This window comes from Papaver somniferum, chromosome 11, assembly GCF_003573695.1.
Source record: "Papaver somniferum cultivar HN1 chromosome 11, ASM357369v1, whole genome shotgun sequence".
NCBI lineage: Eukaryota > Viridiplantae > Streptophyta > Magnoliopsida > Ranunculales > Papaveraceae > Papaver > Papaver somniferum.
This window is the reverse complement of record NC_039368.1, coordinates 74,216,561-74,235,933: the sequence shown is the minus strand read 5'-3', so window position 1 is coordinate 74,235,933 and position 19,373 is coordinate 74,216,561. Positions and strand designations below refer to the sequence as shown.

Here is a 19,373-nt window from a genome sequence, read left to right as displayed (position 1 = left end):
TTAGGTTGTCACCTTTATCATGATATTTTAGGAAACGAGGGTCAGTTTATCTCGTTGATTTACTGGATTAGTTGCCTTTTTGAACTTACTTAAGGCAAGAGCTAAGCTTAAATAGTAATCTTAAGTAATTTTAAGGAAATTACTAAAATATGGGGGACCTTTGGCCATAGTCATACTTGGACGGATTCAAGGCATTTCGGCCAGTTGAGTTGCTTATGCATCTGTAGGCTAGTGCACCTTTTTTGTTCCCAAAAGGAACACTTGACTTAGGTAATGATACATAAGTAGATGTGGAGAAAGTATTCTTAATGGTTGTGGGACAAACTACAAGTTTTGGAAATATGAAATGTACCTGATATAACCATATTATACATATGTGTATAAACCTAGATACTTATCGTACCACATGTCTCTATTATGATATTTTGGGATATGATGAAATCTTGTGATGTGACAAACATATAACTGTTTTACATCTACTACTAAATAGTTGTTGTTTAAGATTTGACAGGAAACTATTATGCGGTTGAAGTGTTCTAAAGGATCAGTAGGTAACCAAAATAAATTTTGAGGATATAGTTTCTGTCTAACGCGTTTAGTATGTGCTGTAAAACAGATTTGCATCCGCGTTTAACCTGGGAAATCACAGGGATGCTCTGACTAAAGGATCATTGATTGGAATGCATGAGGTACATATGTAATTTCACATATGTGATATATATTGCACTAACATTAATCTTGAGGAAGATGTAAAGAAGGTACTACTGAATAGTACATGTATTTTTTATATGCTTTACAACCACTTATGAAATATGTGATATTTACGACTTGACTGAAAGACCAATTGGTTGATTTGATCTAAAGGATCGAAGGGAACCAGAATATATTCTGAAGGAAATGGTCTTTGTCAAACTCGATGCATTTAATGTGTGTTGTAAATGTGCAGTATATCAGGTGTATACAAATATTCTTGTATCTCAAGAGAATTACTGAGATGATCTGATTAGAGATTTGCGATACTTGAGGTACATCTTAAATTGTGTATGTAATATATATTGTACTGACCTTAAGAGATGTTGTTGTTTCAGGCTATGGATAAATCTTAGCCTATGTGTGTATCCTCTTAAGGAGTGTCTGTCTAAGGAAGTCCTTAAAACAGACAAGATGAACTTGTATATTGAAGAAATCAAAGTTCGTGTGCTTTAATTCAAGCATAAGAGGAAGACGAATGATTACTAAGATGATTCTTAGAAGATATTCCTCTGTGACCGAAGCCTGTGGCCATCATTGCAGAAACTCAATTGACTATGTGAGTCTAAAGTAAATGAACAATGACAAAGTCTAGACATACTCGAAGAAGGCTAATTCGGTAAGACAACTATACTCTTTAATGAAGTAATTTTAGTTGATTCGTGAAGTCAAAAAGAGGTCTCAGTAGACATGTAAAGTCAAAAGAGAACCTCACAGACTTAGGGAAGTCAACAGAAAAATTAGTGGTCCTTTGACGAAAGGATTTTCTAAAGAGATAGTTCTTAATTATACATCGAGGGGGAATGGGACTTAAGCTCATATAAAATAAACTTGCCATGAAGGATACTCAACCTTGCTGACTGGAGATCCCAAGATCAAGGTTTCGAATGAGACAACTAATTTATGGTAGGTAAAGGTAAACACTATCAATGAATTATATTCTCTCTGTCCCTTCCCTATGGTGTAGATGTGGTAGTGTGACTGCATGTGAAGGGTGACTTTATTAAGTCTTAATGAGTTCCATAGTTTCAATTTAAGATTGAAGTGGGGTGTAGCAGTGAACACTCTTAATGGAACTCACCTATCTGAATGAGGAAGTGGGTCGTTTTCTATGAGAATATGAGCTGATTCTCTAGAGCATTCTGAGAAACAAGACGTCCAGGGCCAAAATGGACACAACGGCGGAGCTTGGCAGCAACCGTGGAGATATCATGTGTGGTTGTTATCGCGAGTTACACCAAATATTAGACAGTTCAAGACCTAATGGACACTGGTTAATAAGTAGTTCAGGTAACCTCTCACTAAGCAAAGGTTCAAGACCTTATGGACACCTATGCCTATTCATGATATTTCTTGTTTTCCGTGTTTTATCGTATTTTTATTCATGTGGGGGATTGTTGGAAAAAATACAGTTTTATGTGAATAAAAATTACTAATAAAAAGGTTTTTCCAAAAATAAAAACACCTTCCAAATTTTATCGGGTTAGGGTTTTATATATATGAAGTTTTTTTTTTTTTTGATTGCATATATATATAGAAAAACCTCTCTGATATCCCCTAGGGTTTTTAGTACTTCTTCTTCGTTTGTTCGATGTTTGATACGAGGGTTTTAAGTGCTAACGATTCGTGAGTTTTCCGCTGCCAAGTTCTAGAAGGACAAGTTTGAATGTGCTATTCAAGCTTGTTAAGATTGTTGTATCTTGGAGGCAGATGTACCCGTAGGGCTATAGCATCATCTTTTTAGAGTGTAGCCGGGCATTCTTGTCTTAAGGACAGTATGTTGAACATGCGCCTCAATCTACCATTACCGTTTTTATTGTTTCCATGGTGTTTAGCAGGATATTCAATACATTAACAGTTGACTAAGGAGAACACACGAAAATCAGATAAGTGCCTCTTATATTATTTAGTTGTTTGATTAATTTTTAATTGTTATTTTCCAACAGAGGAAGAGGATGTGGTGTCATTGGTTTGGAAGCTCAGTGTCCCAAGGGAGATCGTGCTGAGAATGTAAAAATTACCTTCTTACTTGAGCTATATACCTTGCCCCTTTTTTTTTGCTTATCAACATATGCAACCTCATGTAGGATGTTAGTAAGAAATTTAAGGGTGTTGTTGAAGATGTTGTTGGTGATCTACCAAGGATGCAGAAAGTACCTGCACATTTAGATGCTAGTGATACATTTGCATAATGCAGGTGTTGAAACCACATACAACGTAATTGGTATGATGGCTGATGATCTTGATCAGGATTTTCATATTCCTGATACTGATAGCGAAAAAGGAGAGAGGAAGGCGCGAGGGAATGATAGACACATTTTTGTGTCTGATTCAATCTTAATTATCTATTTTGTTAATGCTCATTTTTATACTTATTATGGTGTATTATGTCTTTGTAGGTGTTTTTTGGGAAAGTTTGATAGACTCTTGTGGAAAAGGTTTTTCGAAAAGTGGTATATGCACCCCGGGAAAATTTCTCAGAACACCCCCTAAAAATTACTCAGACACCGCCCCCCACCCCCGATAAAAAAATTACTCAGGACACCCCTAAAAAGTGTACAAATAAAATGGGTTAGAGTCACAACGGGACTACAAAGGATTTCGAGTGGAAATTAGGGGTTTCGTGAGTTTTTATACCGGTAGAAAAGAAGTTTAACATCAAGAACATTATACGATTGAAGACAATCCTTTATAAACCGTCACCTATACTTTGAGAAAATATTGTCATTCCTGCGACATTCTTGAGTTTTATTTCTTTTGTAACACTTTTGTAACGCTTGTAAATGTTGCAGAAACCCTGTTTTCGTTTTTTTTCTGATCTTTCATCTTTGTAAACAATTTTTAAGTAAAAATCAATATTTACGCATGATTGATCGGTAATTATTTTATTTCTCTCTAGTTTTAAATTTCATAATTCACTTAATACTGTTTTTGTAGAGTTTTAAATTGTTTGCATAATTTTCATAATTGCATGTGATTCAATTTGATAGGTTATACTTTGTTAAATCAATCGATTATCCATGTTTATATAATTGAGAATAATGCCTGATTATTAGTGCATTTAGAAATAAAATGACTTAAAAGGTGACTAGGGTTTTGAAATATTTGTAACATCATTCAATCATGTGTAATAGTAGAATCCATTGTCTTGGTTATTTTTAAAGTTTTAAAATCAACTTTTAATTGATTTTGTTATTCTTAGTTTTAGAAATTAGTTATAAAATCAAAATCTACGTGCACAAGTTTGAGAATCGAACTTTCTTACCACTATAAAAATATGGCTAGGGGATGAATCACTTTGTGAAAATATTACGCGACCTTCCCCTGCTGAAAGTGATATCACTGCTCGTTCAGAGAAACATGTAGAGTTCTAAAATGAGACATGTTATTTTCGCCAAAAATAATGATGAGGGGTGGTCCTTCGGCTGGAAGGAAAGATGATTATTTTATTTTTTGGTCTGGTGTTGAACCATATGTTGGTGTTTTTGTTCATGGTAATGGAGGTGCTGATGTTGATCGTGGCGGTGGCCATGGTGAATATATTGGTATTGGTGGCACTGGGTGTATATGTTGGTCCTGGTGCCATTGTTAACGTGTTATTGTCTTCAGATTTCGTCAAATTGTTTGTCGGGGAGGTGGTGGAAGTTGTTCATCCTGGGGATGATAATGTGGTTAACTAAATGTATCTCACAATATCATAGACATTTCCCCGCATTGCTACCTATGGATATTAGTTGACTTGAGTTTTGAGTGTATTGTTGTTGTTAGGGATGAAATTATATGTGATTTCCGAAAGTGGCTCATGATGATGAGTATAACCGGGCTGAAAGATCTGAGATTCTAGTTCTGCAACTGTCGTTGGAGTTGCAAAATTTTCGTGGTAAGTTATCGTACTCTCTTAATTACGTTTCTTCACGTTTTCTCGCTCTGTGTTTTTGTTGTGTGTTTCTCTAGCCAATTGTCTTTGGTCTTCCGATATCAATCCAGTGAGGGGAGGCAGGGATGTTAGCCGTACCTCTAGTGTTCTTCATATCGAGATATCCCATCTTAACTGTGTCATTGATAATTTTAAGTAAGAAATCGGTTATCTTGAGGATCAGTAAGATAATTTCACAAATTCTCAATCTACCATTGGATCTAAAAAATCTCATGGTTGTCTTGGAATACAGGGAAACCAATTCTAAACTTGTTTGGAAATGTGGTATGACCGATTCCAATAATGTAAATCCATGTAAATATGAAATAAGGATTTACAGTTAAAAAGATGTCAACATACTTTGACCACGTACAATAACTCTTATCATATATTGTTCAAAGATATTCCTTCGTACTCAAGGAGATCCTGTGCCAAAATATATTGAGAATCTTTTAATTAAGAATTTTGGTTTTATATGCTTTAATTACCAGCAATTAAATGCATATGTGTAGAGAATAAAAATTAGTATTGTGCATTTACTAATTGGAGATTTTCTATTGAAAGATTTCGGAAATATTGGAAAAGCATTTACTGGAATTAGGAAAACCGAATTTTCCCATTCATTGTAAATCTTGAGAATATTTTCGGTTTTGGAAATTCCTTGATGTCCAAACATCCTTGGTCTATAAATACATATGTTTGCATTTCTAGCAAACTATCCTAAGAGCCAGACAAACTTCAATTCTTATTTTTTGTGGTGGAGACGTCTATTCGGAGAAGAAAGTATCATATTTAGGTGAAATCTCTTACGACCGCTCGTTTAAAGAATTATGTGGAGTCAAGAAGCTCAACGAGTATCGTTGGTGGGAAACTATATAATTGTAGTGTTATTAGTTTTCGATTGATTTGATTGACTAACGGTTGTTGAAACTTTGAATGGACCTAGTTTGTTTATTCTTGAGAATCTTCTCTTCTGATATAAGATTCACTCAAACTAGATCGAAGTATTGACGGGATCTTTAGAGGTGTTTGTTGATCTAAAGACATCTTGTGATAATCCATTATTAACGGACTCCGTTCTGTGTGTGATTGACCACAAGAGATTCAAGTGGTGTTATGCAGGTTATTTGAAATTTAAATAAGATTTGAAGACAGAGAATATTTCTTATTGGTTCTCATATCTTATTGTTTGCATAAACCTTGATTGGTTGATCCAATTAGAATCGGATTTATTCGTTTGATTAGTTGCGTGAGATCGACATCGCTTTATAGTTTCTCTTTGAGATCTATACTGATTGATTGCGAATCTCAACTTAACTACTTTGGTAGTTATTGGATAGATTGATCTAACAAGGCAAAGGAGTTTATTAGTTTATACGGAAGATCCTTTGTGTATGATTTGAGATATCTTTATCTTGAAAATAATCAATAGAGTTGTTACCAAACTGATTCGTCGTTCCTTTGTTGTTTGGAATACGATCAAAAGGAATTGTACCAGTGCGTGACCTTCGAAGTCGGAAGCACAGAGATACTGAGGAAACTAAGCGAACTAGGGGTAGTTGCTTGGTCTCAACTATACGAAGTTGGTGTAGATTCTATATTGCGGCTTAATTCTGAGAGTATTCAATTCTGGACTAGGTCCTGAGATTTTTCTGCATTTGCAGTTTCCTCGTTAACAAAATCTTGTTGTGCCATTTACTTTATCTTTCTGCATTATAATTTTTTTATGATAATTAAAGTAAATTGCACTTTAAGTTAACTCCAAATTACTTGACATTGATCCTATAGATTTAGTTAAGTCCGAACCTATTATCAAGTAATCACACTTTGATTATCGTACTGTCTCGATCTGGTATCCATAGACGATCACACAAAGTGTGAATACCAAAGTTGTTGTATTGTCTGGACTTTGTCTATAGACGATCACACTTGGTAAGAGGACTTATAGGTTGAAACAAAAAGATTGTGATGTATTTGGTTACCCTCGTCTTTTCAGTTGGTATCAGAGCAGACAAACACGAAAATATCTAACAATCTGTGTTTGGTGTGATCCAACCTATAAGATATGAGTCAAAGTAGAGTTAAGCGAGAGCGAAAACTAAAGAAAAAATCAGTTAACATTTCACAAGACTTTGGATGTTTTTGATTTTAAAAAACGCTTAGGAGGGACATCCTCATCGAGCTCTACGGGATCAGTTTAAAATACTTCTGAATATTCTCAAGATGAGATTAAGTTAAGTCCTCTACTGATGATCAAGGACCTCGATTCTGAAAAAACCTTATGTAGGAGATGAAAAGGTTTTTGACCATGTGAGTATAAAAACTTCCAAGCTACAAGAGTTAAAAAAAAATTTATCTTGTACAACTGAACTCACCCTTGGACTAGCAAGAGAAGGAAAACTTCTAGAAGATCTAAGTGATCTCCAAGATGAAAATGAACAACTTGTTCGTGATCTTTCCTCCTTGACAACGGAATTGGATTCTCTCAATAATACATCTTCCTAAAAGATTCAATCGTTGGAAGAGAAACTTGTTGAATCTGATGCAAAGAATAACTCTTAACAAACGAGTTTTGAAAAGAAAGAAGGTGAATATCTCTTACGAGAAAAACACCTTGAGGCTGATCTAGCTGGTGCTCTTGATAAAATCAAGACGTTGGAAGAAGAAAATTTGTACTTGAAAAAATTCAATGATAGCACAAACAATTATCCTCATTGTTAGAAGCAGGAAAATATCATGATGATACACGTGGATTGGGTTATAATTCTTACCTCTTTGCTCTGAGGTTCATGTGACGCCCGTTGTCTATCTGTGCCTTGTGCTAACGCTTCCTATTTGCTATCTTCATTCTCTTCTTCTATTGTCACTTGTTCGCGATTAGGGAGTTGATTAGACGCTTGATTTTCTAGCGCGCCTGTGTTGGTGCTTCCTGGGTGTGTCGCCGAATGTTGAGGGGTGAACGTGATTTTGGTTCTACCCGTCCTAGCTACACCAAATGACATCATTTTCTAGGAATGGTATGAGAGAGAACTTGCTTTCCATTGTACTATGCACCTCTTTATATAGACTTTCCCAAAGCCCCTTCCTTTTATGACATCATGCCACATGTCCCAAACTTCCTTAATTACCACTAATGTCACTCCTTCTCTAATACAACCTCTTTCTTTTCTTTTAATTCCCCCCTTATCCTTTTCTCCTCATGGATACTTCTTAGTGGACTTGAGATTTAGTCCCAAAGTCCCCCTATGTTTCATGTTGGGTTTGGCACCCCTTTAGGGGCTCCCTAGTCTTGTTAAAGAGTAATAATTTTCATGTATCAGCAGACAACAACTCCATCTCCGACAAATCCTGACTAGTTACTCCATAAAATGCCATAATGCACTAGATTTTTGGGGGCCCTTTATGACCTTTGCCTTTTGATCTCAATCGCAAGTGCAATTAGTCTAAATCCAAAGAGAAAAGGTTTTGTGCTTGTTGATTAGGCGTGATCTGACCGGAAATCAGTTGATTTATTCCTTGGTTCTATATATCGGACCGATAGTTCCTAATTTATGGTTCAAATATTATTTTATTTTTTTGAAATAATGGTTCAAATATTATTCCTGTACTTACCCACTCATAAAATCAAAATATATAACAACTTTTTTTGTTGTAAAGTATGCGATCTTTTGTGCTTAACTACTTATGCAATCTTAATTGGATATGACTATTTGCTATAAAGTGAACAGATTCTTTATTGTTAAGAGTTTTTGTAAAATTTATGGAGCTAACCACTTGGAACTTTGCAATGTTTTTGATGATTCATGTTGCAGCCCTGCAGGTTAGATTTGGTTTTTGGTCAAACGACATATGTTATATTATATTTGCATGAGTAAAAAGTACTTACTTTAGAAAAAAAAAATTTATAGAAACTTTTAGCATCTCGTTGCATAGTAAAACAATTCACATAAATTTAAGCTTATCCAAGACTAACCCCTGGATCATTCTCTGATCTGCCGCCCCCTTGACTAAAAACATCACAAGATACACCGCAAAATCAATTCAATTCCACGTTTTGGAATATTTGGACCTAACTCACTCGGTTTCGGTCGGCCCCAATGCACAACAAACCAACCAACTAATATAAGATTCGTGCACCCTTCAAGCTTATCAGGCGGACCGTGGACAGATATCCTCCAAATTGCAACTTTAGCTATTATTAACACATGATCAATCATCACCACATATTATTCTTTTAGGCTTTAGCCGCCTGTGTTACTGTGTATGATGTGTAATGACATCATCAGTCAAAAGAAATACAGCGTCAGCATATCTTTCAAAAATTCATATAAGGTTCCACGTGTACAAACTGGCCTTTTTATATCTATTTAAAATTCAAAGATAAAAGAAGTTTCTATGTTCCATCCAATGAATATCATTATCTGATCTCTTCACTTTTTTCTTCATCTCTCTTAGAAACTCTCTGTGTTATCTTCTTCCTAGCAACTACAAAAACTTAGTCTTCTCCTTCTAGAACCATTTCCGAACTCTTATGTTATATAACAACAGTTTGGAATTCTGTAACCAATCAAAATCCAAGCTAACTTCAATTAGTTTATAATCATCATCATCATCATCAACTTTTCACTTCCTCAATATATCGGCTCATAATCTCAAATTCTTTTCATGGAAAATAGACCAAGTGTGAGGAAAGGTACTAACAACTCTTGTACTACTACTAATAAGTACTCTATCCCTAAGAAAATATCTAAACCAGTCAAAGTTGTTTATATATCAAACCCTATGAAGGTGAAAGCAAGTGTCTCGGAATTTAGATCTTTAGTTCAAGAGCTTACAGGCCGAGATTCTGATATATCATCCCTATCTTTTGATAGGTCAAGATTTACGACGGATTCCAATGAAATGGAAAACTTTCAAGATGATCCATCCATGAAAGTCAATTCAGCAAGGAATAATATTAATGAAATTATTCATCAACAACAACATGGTGATTATGTACAAGAGGTTCTTGGGTTTGATTGGATGAACACATCATCTGATTCTTTGTCATCCATATTTGAACCTTTTTATGACGTACTTGTCCCTGGAGTGATGGAAAATATGAATGGGGTTTTTTTCCCATAAACCCATTAATGGAAGCACAACCAATATTTAGTAGATTTTAGTCAGAAACCGTTGATGCAGTAGTAGTGTAAATAGAAACTAATAATCTATAATTATTTATACATGTTTTTAGATTTCAAGCTCGTACTTGTAATTACCTATACATTATTAAGTGTTCGTTTCTATAGTTATTAGGTTGTTGTTTATCATTTCTTCGAAACTTGGAATCCCATTATGTTATATGTGTTGGTTTAGTTACTGTGTTATCGTTTGGACTAACTAATGGAAGCAACGAACCACCATGCAGTCAGTGTGACCCATCTACTCTACTACTGTCAATTTGTATACCATTTCAATTGCCCTCTTCATCACCATTCAGGTTTGCGGTAGAACTGCTCTAAATTGGAGTTGTTCGGCATGAATCGAGATTGAAACCGTGAAAGAGACATAGGGCCATTATCTACTAATGTTATCTTGGTTCCAAGAAAATGATCCTAAAAATCTGAGGTGCAGAAGAGGTATACTAGGATCCTATTACCCAAAAACATTATGAAACTAATGGTGCGATAATATTATGGGTCTTGAGCTCTTATTCTTATACGTTTTAAATCACTATAAAATAGATTGAATGATTTCCTGGAGATTACTACCCTAGAAGTTTCTACGTTTCTGCAAGTTTTTTGATTGACTTGTTTATTGATTCACGGATTATAATGGTTTCAAGTTGGGTACTAACTACTAAGATAAAGTTCACTAAAGAAAAAAAAAAAACTGGGTGACCCTGTTGTGAGCACTACAGAAGATGAAAATGTTGTGTAGAAGTTTGCGTGACTATTGATTAATAAGCTTGTTAAATCTGCATACATAAATTCGATACCCAGTGTAAGTCGTGTTAAAACACTGGATGTGGTTGTGACTAGACAATGCAAGGCGGGTAAATCCCCAAATTTGACAGTGATACTGATTGCATTTCATGCATTCTCTTGTTGTATTTCTCATCATCTACAGTTTTTCTTTTGCGAGCTTGTGATTTGTGAATAAATATTTTGATACAGTTGGGCTGCATGTTGACCACCCACATATTTTTGGACCTGAGCTGGACCCTGGTATAAGTTGTTTTTTTTTTTTTTTTTTTTTTTTTTTTTTTTTTTGAAGCATAGCAATTTAGCGTAGCCTGGTATAAATTGCATTTACCATATGAGTGACCCAAAGATACAGGAATAGCTATAACCTTCATTTGGCGTATGGAACCCTCTTTTTAAACTTCTGTCAAATGTCCTCTCTTGGCACTAGAATACTTCCATTTAACAAGTTAGTAAGCTTTCCTAAAGATACATGAATACTTCCATTTAACAAGTTACTGTCCGTACTCTCCATGTCGGCTATGTCGGCTGATATCCCATACCATATACACGTGCGATGGAATTTGCAGGAATACCTTGAATGTACCATAACTCTTGCTCCGTGAGTAACACTGTATTCATTAAATTTGGGTAGTACGTGATACCCCTAACATCCTTGATTCCAGGACTGATAAGCAAAAGCTAAATTTACATTACAGTGCATTAGATGGCGAGGATTAAGATTAAGATAAGCTAAATTTACATTCCAATATCACATGCTTCCTCCTTGAAATCAATTATGCACTCCGTCCAATTGTATACGTCGAGACCAGGTTGGGCTGTATCACTAGGAATCTTAGCAAGCACATCAAATCCTTTTCGATCCGTAGATATCATATCTGCATCCTCAACTTCTAAAAAGATGCACTGAATAGCAGAGACAAACATACAAGAGAGAGAGATATCAGAACCTTGCATTTCTCTGCAAATGTTAAAGCTAGATCATTTGAGCCCTTCATCTTTTCCTTCTGAATTGATTAGAGAAAATTACTGATGATTTCAATTTGGAGGAGGAGGTGGAGGATAAGTTAGGGATTTTAGGGGTTGAGGACCTGAGGTTTATGTTGTAAAAGGCGCTGGGCGAGGCGAGGCGCCAAGCCCATCGCCTGGCCTGGCCTAGAGCTTTAAGCCCTCCCTAGGCGCGTAGGCGCTCAAAAGAAGAAAAAATGGTCATGTTGCCTCGCCTTGGCGCCTTTTATTGCTAGGCGCTGGTCCAGAGCTTAGTGGGCCTTTGGCGCTCGCCTTTTACAACATAGTCTGAGGTTTTAGAACTTGTAGGTAATAGTTCAGCAGGACCTGATGTTGTTTCGTTTCTACTTGGACGTTCAGCAGGAAGTGCAGTTGCAGCAATGGTTAATGCATTTAAAACAGTTTAATTACTCTGCGAAGTATGTTCAAGTAAGGATAACATATAGTACTGAAATATAATAACACAGTTTAATATCAGAAGCACAATCCCGTTCGTTATGATAGCGGTTTTGGAATGATATACCTGAGTGGGTTAGTGATGGCAGGAGGAGAGTTGTAAATGTTCAAGAAGTTCAAAACTCCATTAGCTGCCACAAGACCTGCAACTGAATCTCCTGGTGAAACTGCAGCAAAGTTGTGTTTGGATAACGAGTTTGACAATATGTATTATCTGCGACACATTTGAAAGGAACTTTAAAGTATAATACATTAGCCCGTGCACATTTGCCTCTCAATAGTTTCAACACAAAGACACTATATACCTTGAGCATAACTTGATGCGTAAAAACCACGGCAAAGAGCCAAAACGTTTTAAAATAGAATATAGGTGCAGGGACATGCATGAAGCTTGAAAGAGATACTATTGTTGACTGTCTCATTCGTGACTTAAGCGAAGTAACCTATTTGGTGAAGCAAAAACTACATTCTGTTGAAACCAAGGATAGTAACGGAATTCTGCATTTAGAGTTCTCCAATTTTGTTAAAAGAATATCCCACCATCCTAATAGAGGTGATTTAACCAGTTCAGTAGTCAACCCGAACTGCACCTGTATGACAGTAGCATATTTAGACGAAAAAAACCAAATTCTGATTCAATGGGGGTGTGAAGCATAACACTAATTGTTCATACTACAGACCAGTATAGTTGGTAAAAATGTGGATAGTATTCGACCACGTCTACGATTTGCCATCACTCTTGATGACAAAAAGCTACGTTCATTTAAGTATTTAACAATAATCAACAAACTAGAGCACCGTAATTAGAGAAAAGTAACCTGTCCCGCTACTACATTTCTAAAAAGCTAAAAACATAAATTTCAAAATCAACTAGTTAAGACATGAAGAAAACAAAAACGATAACATAACATCCACTCAACTAATAATCTTTCAACCATGCAGTACAACATCAAACACTGTTGCGAAAGAAAAAAAAATGTTAATTTTAACATAAACACCTGTTACACCAAACTTGGAATAAAGAGCTACTTAAATGCAACTCAATTTCTACAAATTCTACAGAACACCTCTTATGCAACCCTAATAAGCGTTTTTCCGTAACAAAGTTTCGAGTACTACTCCAAGAAAACTATGAGTAGAAAGAGAAAATCATAAATCCCATATTTCATTTCAACTGTTCAACAATAAGATTATACTCAGCAAACCATGCCTAATGAATTGCATCCAGTAAACCATATTAACAACTGCATAATCAATTTTCAGAGTAATTTGATCGAAAGAATAATCTAATGAGCAACACCATTGCAATGCTAAACTAACCTTTCTGAGACTTGCCCAATTCCATTAACCATCAGGAACAAAATATTTAACGAATTTTTTTTGTCCAAGAGTCGACAAATAGCTAGAAAGAAACAAACAAGTTCCATCAGTTAGAAATGCAAAGATCACAATTCAAGTGTCTATCCAGGAGGGAGGTGGACGTACTGTTGGCATTGGCTTTAGCACAAATGGAACATACATCCTACCAGCATCATACACATGTCTGTTTTCGAAGCAGAGCTCTTCAACGCTTCTGGTTTGGATATTGACCCCCCAAACCCAGTCCTTCCAACCGAGCAAAACAACATTATGGTCATCCGGACTGAAACCTAAAAGTTGGATTATTACAAATCACCTGTCCGAGAACGCACTTCTGCTACGATGTCGTCTAATGAAATATGATTGTGCAATACTTGCCAGTTGACCTCATCGAGCACCCAAATGCTCACAGTCATTCCTCTTGCTGTAACTCTAGTTTTCGCGTAACAGACCAAGCCTTCTGACTCCCCAATGCGACTATCAAAGAAACCAAACACATCATCACCAAACTCCATATCTGGAAAATTAATCAAACTACATTGATGTGCATCACTTCCTTTGATCTGATTGAGATTGTAAACTAACATTCTACTTGACCCTTCAATCCAAAACAAAACAGAATTAAGGATAACAGCATTGTGAATATCAGGATCCCCCTGCGCAACATTTTCATCAGAAGAAACTTCAAAACTTTCCCATACACCCAAATCTGAAGAAAAAATATCAACATTTAATTTCTTCGTAGAAGGCTTAAGAAAACCACGGATGCGTACAACCTTAAAACAACTTTCCAACAATGATGAATGCTCACAAAATATACCACTAACATCAGATCTTCTAGCTGGGGAACACGGTGGTGAAGGAAGTGAAACCCATTTCTGAGTGAGTGGATTACAAACATGATATCTCTTATCCTGATCATCGAAACTATATGAATAACAAAGCACCAAACCATTGCTAGAACCTAAGAGGTACACTTTATCTAAACCTTGAAATGGTTTCTCATTTATAAGAAACTCAAAAGAAAAGCCATGATGTCGTCTAGGTATAAACCCTGAATGTAATTCAGGATATGCCATCTTGAATTTCAAAGGGTTTTCATAATCATCCTCATCGTCAATTGTATGGTAGTGTATCCATGGGAGAGACTTGTTATTGATTAGAAACCATTTGATAATGAAATTAGGGCTTGAGAGGTTAGATAACCATACCTTTGATAAACATTTGAACTTACAGATTGAATTCAGAGGAAGATAAGTAAAGATCTCGAGCAAGATGTCATCTGTTACCGTTAATGATGAACAAGTGCGAGAATTTGAAGAAGAAGAAGCCATTGTCGACAATTAAGATCGAAAACCCTAGAGAAACCCCCAGATGTCATTGATTTATCAATTCTTTAGTTCTAATGACAAACCCCAATCTGTGCTCCACAACAACCTCAGTGCGTATGAGAGTCGAAGTGGTTGCCGTTAAAGGTGTGATCTTTCTGATTTCTTCCTCCGATTCATGTTTCTAATATGCTTTCCTACCTGAATTTGATCCTAATCTTTTCGTAGTCTGTTTTCTTATCTGGAATTTTATTTTGTCTTTCTCTAATTGATGTGTTCTGTTGCCCTAATTTGAAACTTTGTCTTTGACTGGTCACTTTCTCTTCTTGCTTTTTAAGCATGCTTCTTAATTGATATCTTTAGTTTGGTGTTGTTTTCCTGTTCCCTTCTTTGTTCTTATCCATTTACTCGTCTTTTCATTGTTTCTATGAGCAGATTTTATTTATAAACCTGTCTTTCCTGCCCTGTTGTTGGCTCTTGGTGTTGTTGTAAAGTGTTTGCATATTGCTCCCGAGACGTTTGTCCTATTTCCCCAATTAACCTGTATGGCGTATCCTGTTGGTCAATCTTTTCGGCATCAACATATTTATTTATACACTCAGTGGTTGTTTTTGCTACACGGTATCCTTGATTTTCCTGCATGAACACACGTAGCATATGGTTCCAGCTTATAAATTACTACTACTGGAGATGATTATTCATTCTTCATCTGCTCCTTTATTCTCATCTTTTACATTCTCTTCTGGTTTCCTTCTCAATGGCTTCTGATATTCATGTGGATGTTAATGAAATATTGAGCAGAATGACTGATACTTCCCTGGCAAGTTCTAAAGATATTCGTGATACAGTCTTTCTTTCACATGTCGATTTATCTCGTGGAACTGAAAGGTGGAAATGGTTTGTAGTTGGCAAAGTTTTTCGGGAGCAACCAATGTCAATTAGCTTGCTGTTAATCATGCTCGTTATATTTGGTCTCATTATAAGGACTTCTAATTTCGTACTCCAGCTCCAAATATCTTTTAAGTACGATTCCAGTCTAAAGATGAGTTACTAGAAATCCTCAAGAATGTTCCTTGGACTCTTGGTGGTTATCTGTTTCGTATACATCGATGGACTCCGTCGGTGGATTATAGAAATTTAAACTTTGGTATACAATGTTTCTGGCTTGACTTCAAAAATTTGGTACCAGAATTTTTCGATGGGGATGTTATTTATGCTATGGGTGGTCTGGTCGGTCAGGTTCAAGCTATTGTCCCAGAGGATGCTAACCCAATTGATTCAAATGTGGTGAGTGCCCGTGTTAATATCGACCTTAAACATCCTCTTATTCGTGGTATTCTTGCGGTTACTGCTGCGGGTTATGTTCAGTGGATTCCTTTCTTCTATCACAAACAACCTCATAATATATGCCCGTCGTGCTTCATTATTGATCATGTTGAAGCTGAATGTGCTGAAAAATCTGCTGAACTTAATGAACGAGCTCGTATCATTTATAAATTTGGTACTCATGGCGCTGAAGTTGCCCCTAATGTTCCTGATACTGATGATGATCCTGATTTTGACGACGCTGCTCTTATTCGCTTACTACCTCGCTCTCGTAGACAAAGGACTCATAAACAGGTTTTTGTTAAACCAGATGATGGTCAGATGGTTAGTTCTTTCTCCGTCACTAATTCTGTTACTAGAACTGAAAGGTCTGCTCTTCGCAAGTACAAACGCACTCGCAATCAAGCTGCTCTCTCTCGTCAAGCTTCAAGTTCTTCCATCCAACAACCAATGCAAGAGGATAATATTCAGGAGATGGATACTAATGATCAGAGTGGCCTAGAGCTTGCTAATAAGTCGGTTAATTACCATCAGATGATGATCATGCAGTATACGTCTTCTCAACCAGTTGTTGGGGATTGGGACAAATTTCTTCCTTCGACTGTCAACAACACCACGAGTTATCTGGCAGGATGGAATGATCAGGTTTGGTTCTTTTCTTCTGCTTCTCTTTATTTTTTCTCATATTTTTTTTCCGCTTTCATTCACGTCTTTGCTTTGCTGATTGTTATTTCTTTGCTTCATTCATTTCTTTATTTTTCATTTTATCTGGGTTTCGCTATATTATGAAAAATTTTGTATGGAACTGTCAAGGGCTTGGTCCTAAGCCGACTCGAGATCATTCTCTTTTTGTCTGAGACTAAGTCGAGTGATCAGAAAGTTCAATCTCTTTTATCTTCCTTGAATTATTCGAATTTGTGGTCTTTCAACAATCGAGGCAGAGCAGGGGGGATTGCATTACTCTGGAAAGATGGGTTTCAACTTGAGCTCATGCACTATACTTCTTCAATGGTGAATGTCATTATCCATTCGGGTCCAGCTAATAGTGAATGGGTTCTCACATGTCTATATAGCTCTACTTATACTGATGAGCGACAACAACAATGGCAGCTGATCAAAGATATGGGAGATCATATGGATTTACCTTGAGTAATTATAGGAGATTTTAAATCTACTCTTTATAGTAATGAGCGCCAAAGTTACACCATACACACTGCTCCTTCTCATTCTGTTATAACATCCACAGTTGATTACCTAGAGTTGACAGATATACCTTTTACGGGAAACCCTTATACTTGGTCGAACCGGCATCATACTTCTACTTTTATCCACACCAGATTGGATAGGGCCTTAGCTGACAATTTGTGGCACCAAGTCTTTCCCAATGCTATTTTGCACAACCTTTTACCTATTGGATCTGATCATGCCCCCATATTATTAGTCTCTGATCCGACGCCGGTGATAGACACATTTTTGTCTACGTTGTCCTTAATTTCATGTATTGTTGGTACTCGATTTTTGTACTTATTATGGTATTTTATGTGTTTGTAGGCATTTTTGGGAAATAAACATTATTGGAAAAATCGGCTCGAAAAGTTGTCTAAAGCACCCGGAGGACACATGTTATTCGGACTCGCACTGTTAGATAAGGGGCACCTCAACGGATAAGGGGCACCTTCCTTACTATTCACACCCCATAAAGCAAGTGCTAAAGGGACACCCGTACAGGATTAGGGGGAGGTCATCTTCTCCATTTGAATTTGGAATTTGGCGGGAAAAGCTATTATCAAAACACCAAAATTAGGGTTCGTGATTTGAAGGCGTTTTAGGGAGATTCAATGGCTGAAATCAAATGGGTTTGTTTCTAGGGACTAAACAGGGCTGGTAAGGTCCTTGGAATCAATTAGATTTGGCTGAAGAATCGTGTGGAAGCAAAACATGAGTGAGGGAAAACATCGGTATTCTTACTTTCACGAGGGTTGATATTCTCTTTCCCGAGTTATTCTATGGTTGGCACGAGCCTGGAGTGTGTATGGATCATTTTATTTTCAATATTCAGCGTGTTGAATGGAGTTAGGAAGCTGCAGACGCGTGAGAAGGAAAATCAGGGAAGAAAATATTTCGAGAATATTTTTCTTCACTGTCGAGTAATGGGAGATTTTGTGGAGTAATGAGGAGTTATCCTTGGCCCTGTTGATTATAAATACAACTCTGGGGTAGCGTAGAATGGAGATAGAGAGTTCGGGAGAGTTACATAGCATCACAGAGCCGAAAAATCGAGTTGCAGAGAACACCATTTCTGCTGCTGCAGAACTGAAGAACACGGAGAAAAGACTCACGAAGACAGTCGTTTATCAACAGTGATAACGACACAGAGGCGGGGGTCATAGAAGCTGAACAACGACAGTTGGCTTTTATCGTTTTATGTAACAGTGTTTTGCAACAATTAAAAACGTTACAAACACCCGATTTTTAATAGTTTTTCTCCAATTCATCATTTGTAAACACTTTGAGCAATGAAATCAACTTTTGAGCGCGTTTCCACAATGATGAGCTAAACCCAATCCTTGGGACGACGGAGGATGCTATCTTTCCAATGAAAAAGTGGTAATTATTAATTATTTAATTTGTGCAATTTTTATTTATGATTATTTTCCTAGATTGAAAATAGATTTTATGGTTTTTGTTAAACAATTGTATTTTATTTTGATGGAACATGCTTAGCCTAGGGTTTTGATGTCTCATGCTTTGGATTAACATTTGTTGTTTCTAAAAATCTACTTTTGCAATAGTTGAAAATCAATTTGAACGTGTGAAATTGCATGATTATAATTAGTATCACTTTGGAATTGGTAAATAGCGGAATCCTAGCCCCAGTCTCTCCATAATTCTCACAACACTTTTTATTCGAGTTTGTTATATTTTTTTTATTTATAAAAATTAAGTCTAAAAAAATCTTCCTTCACAAGTCTCAACGAACCTTTTTACTACAACAACTTTGAAAACACATCAGTTGGCAGCTGTTTCAAGACCATTTAGAGTTTATGAATCTTGGTTTCAACATCACACTTGTAAGCCTCTTATTCAATCTACATGGCACACTAATCCTTATGGTTCGGCAGCTTTACATCTGGTTCGTAACTTGTCTACTACAACAACTTCTTTAAGGAAATGGAATAATGAAACTTTTGGTGAAGCAGACACTCATATTCGTTCGCTTCAGCAATAATTGGGTGTTCTTCATCAAGCTGTGGTTCCAGATAT

At 36.4% G+C, this 19,373-nt stretch overlaps 1 protein-coding gene across 6 annotated transcripts; it reads right to left on the bottom strand.

The window, feature by feature from the left end:
* Positions 1–11,215: 11,215 nt before the first annotated feature.
* Positions 11,216–15,267, bottom strand: LOC113323785 (F-box protein At5g07610-like). 6 transcript variants are annotated; one of them, XM_026572129.1, is made up of 4 exons: positions 13,582–15,266; positions 13,417–13,498; positions 12,164–12,310; positions 11,216–11,538 (listed from the first exon to the last, which is right to left on the bottom strand). In XM_026572129.1, the coding sequence occupies exon 1, from the start codon at positions 14,787–14,789 to the stop codon at positions 13,761–13,763; it is 1,029 nt and encodes a 342-aa protein (XP_026427914.1). In that variant the 5' UTR covers positions 14,790–15,266; the 3' UTR covers positions 11,216–11,538; positions 12,164–12,310; positions 13,417–13,498; positions 13,582–13,760. The 6 variants fall into 6 exon arrangements, with proteins under 6 accessions (XP_026427914.1, XP_026427910.1, XP_026427911.1 ...); XM_026572125.1 differs by having other exon boundaries at positions 12,402–15,267; XM_026572126.1 differs by having other exon boundaries at positions 12,164–12,686; positions 13,417–15,267.
* Positions 15,268–19,373: the final 4,106 nt, after the last annotated feature.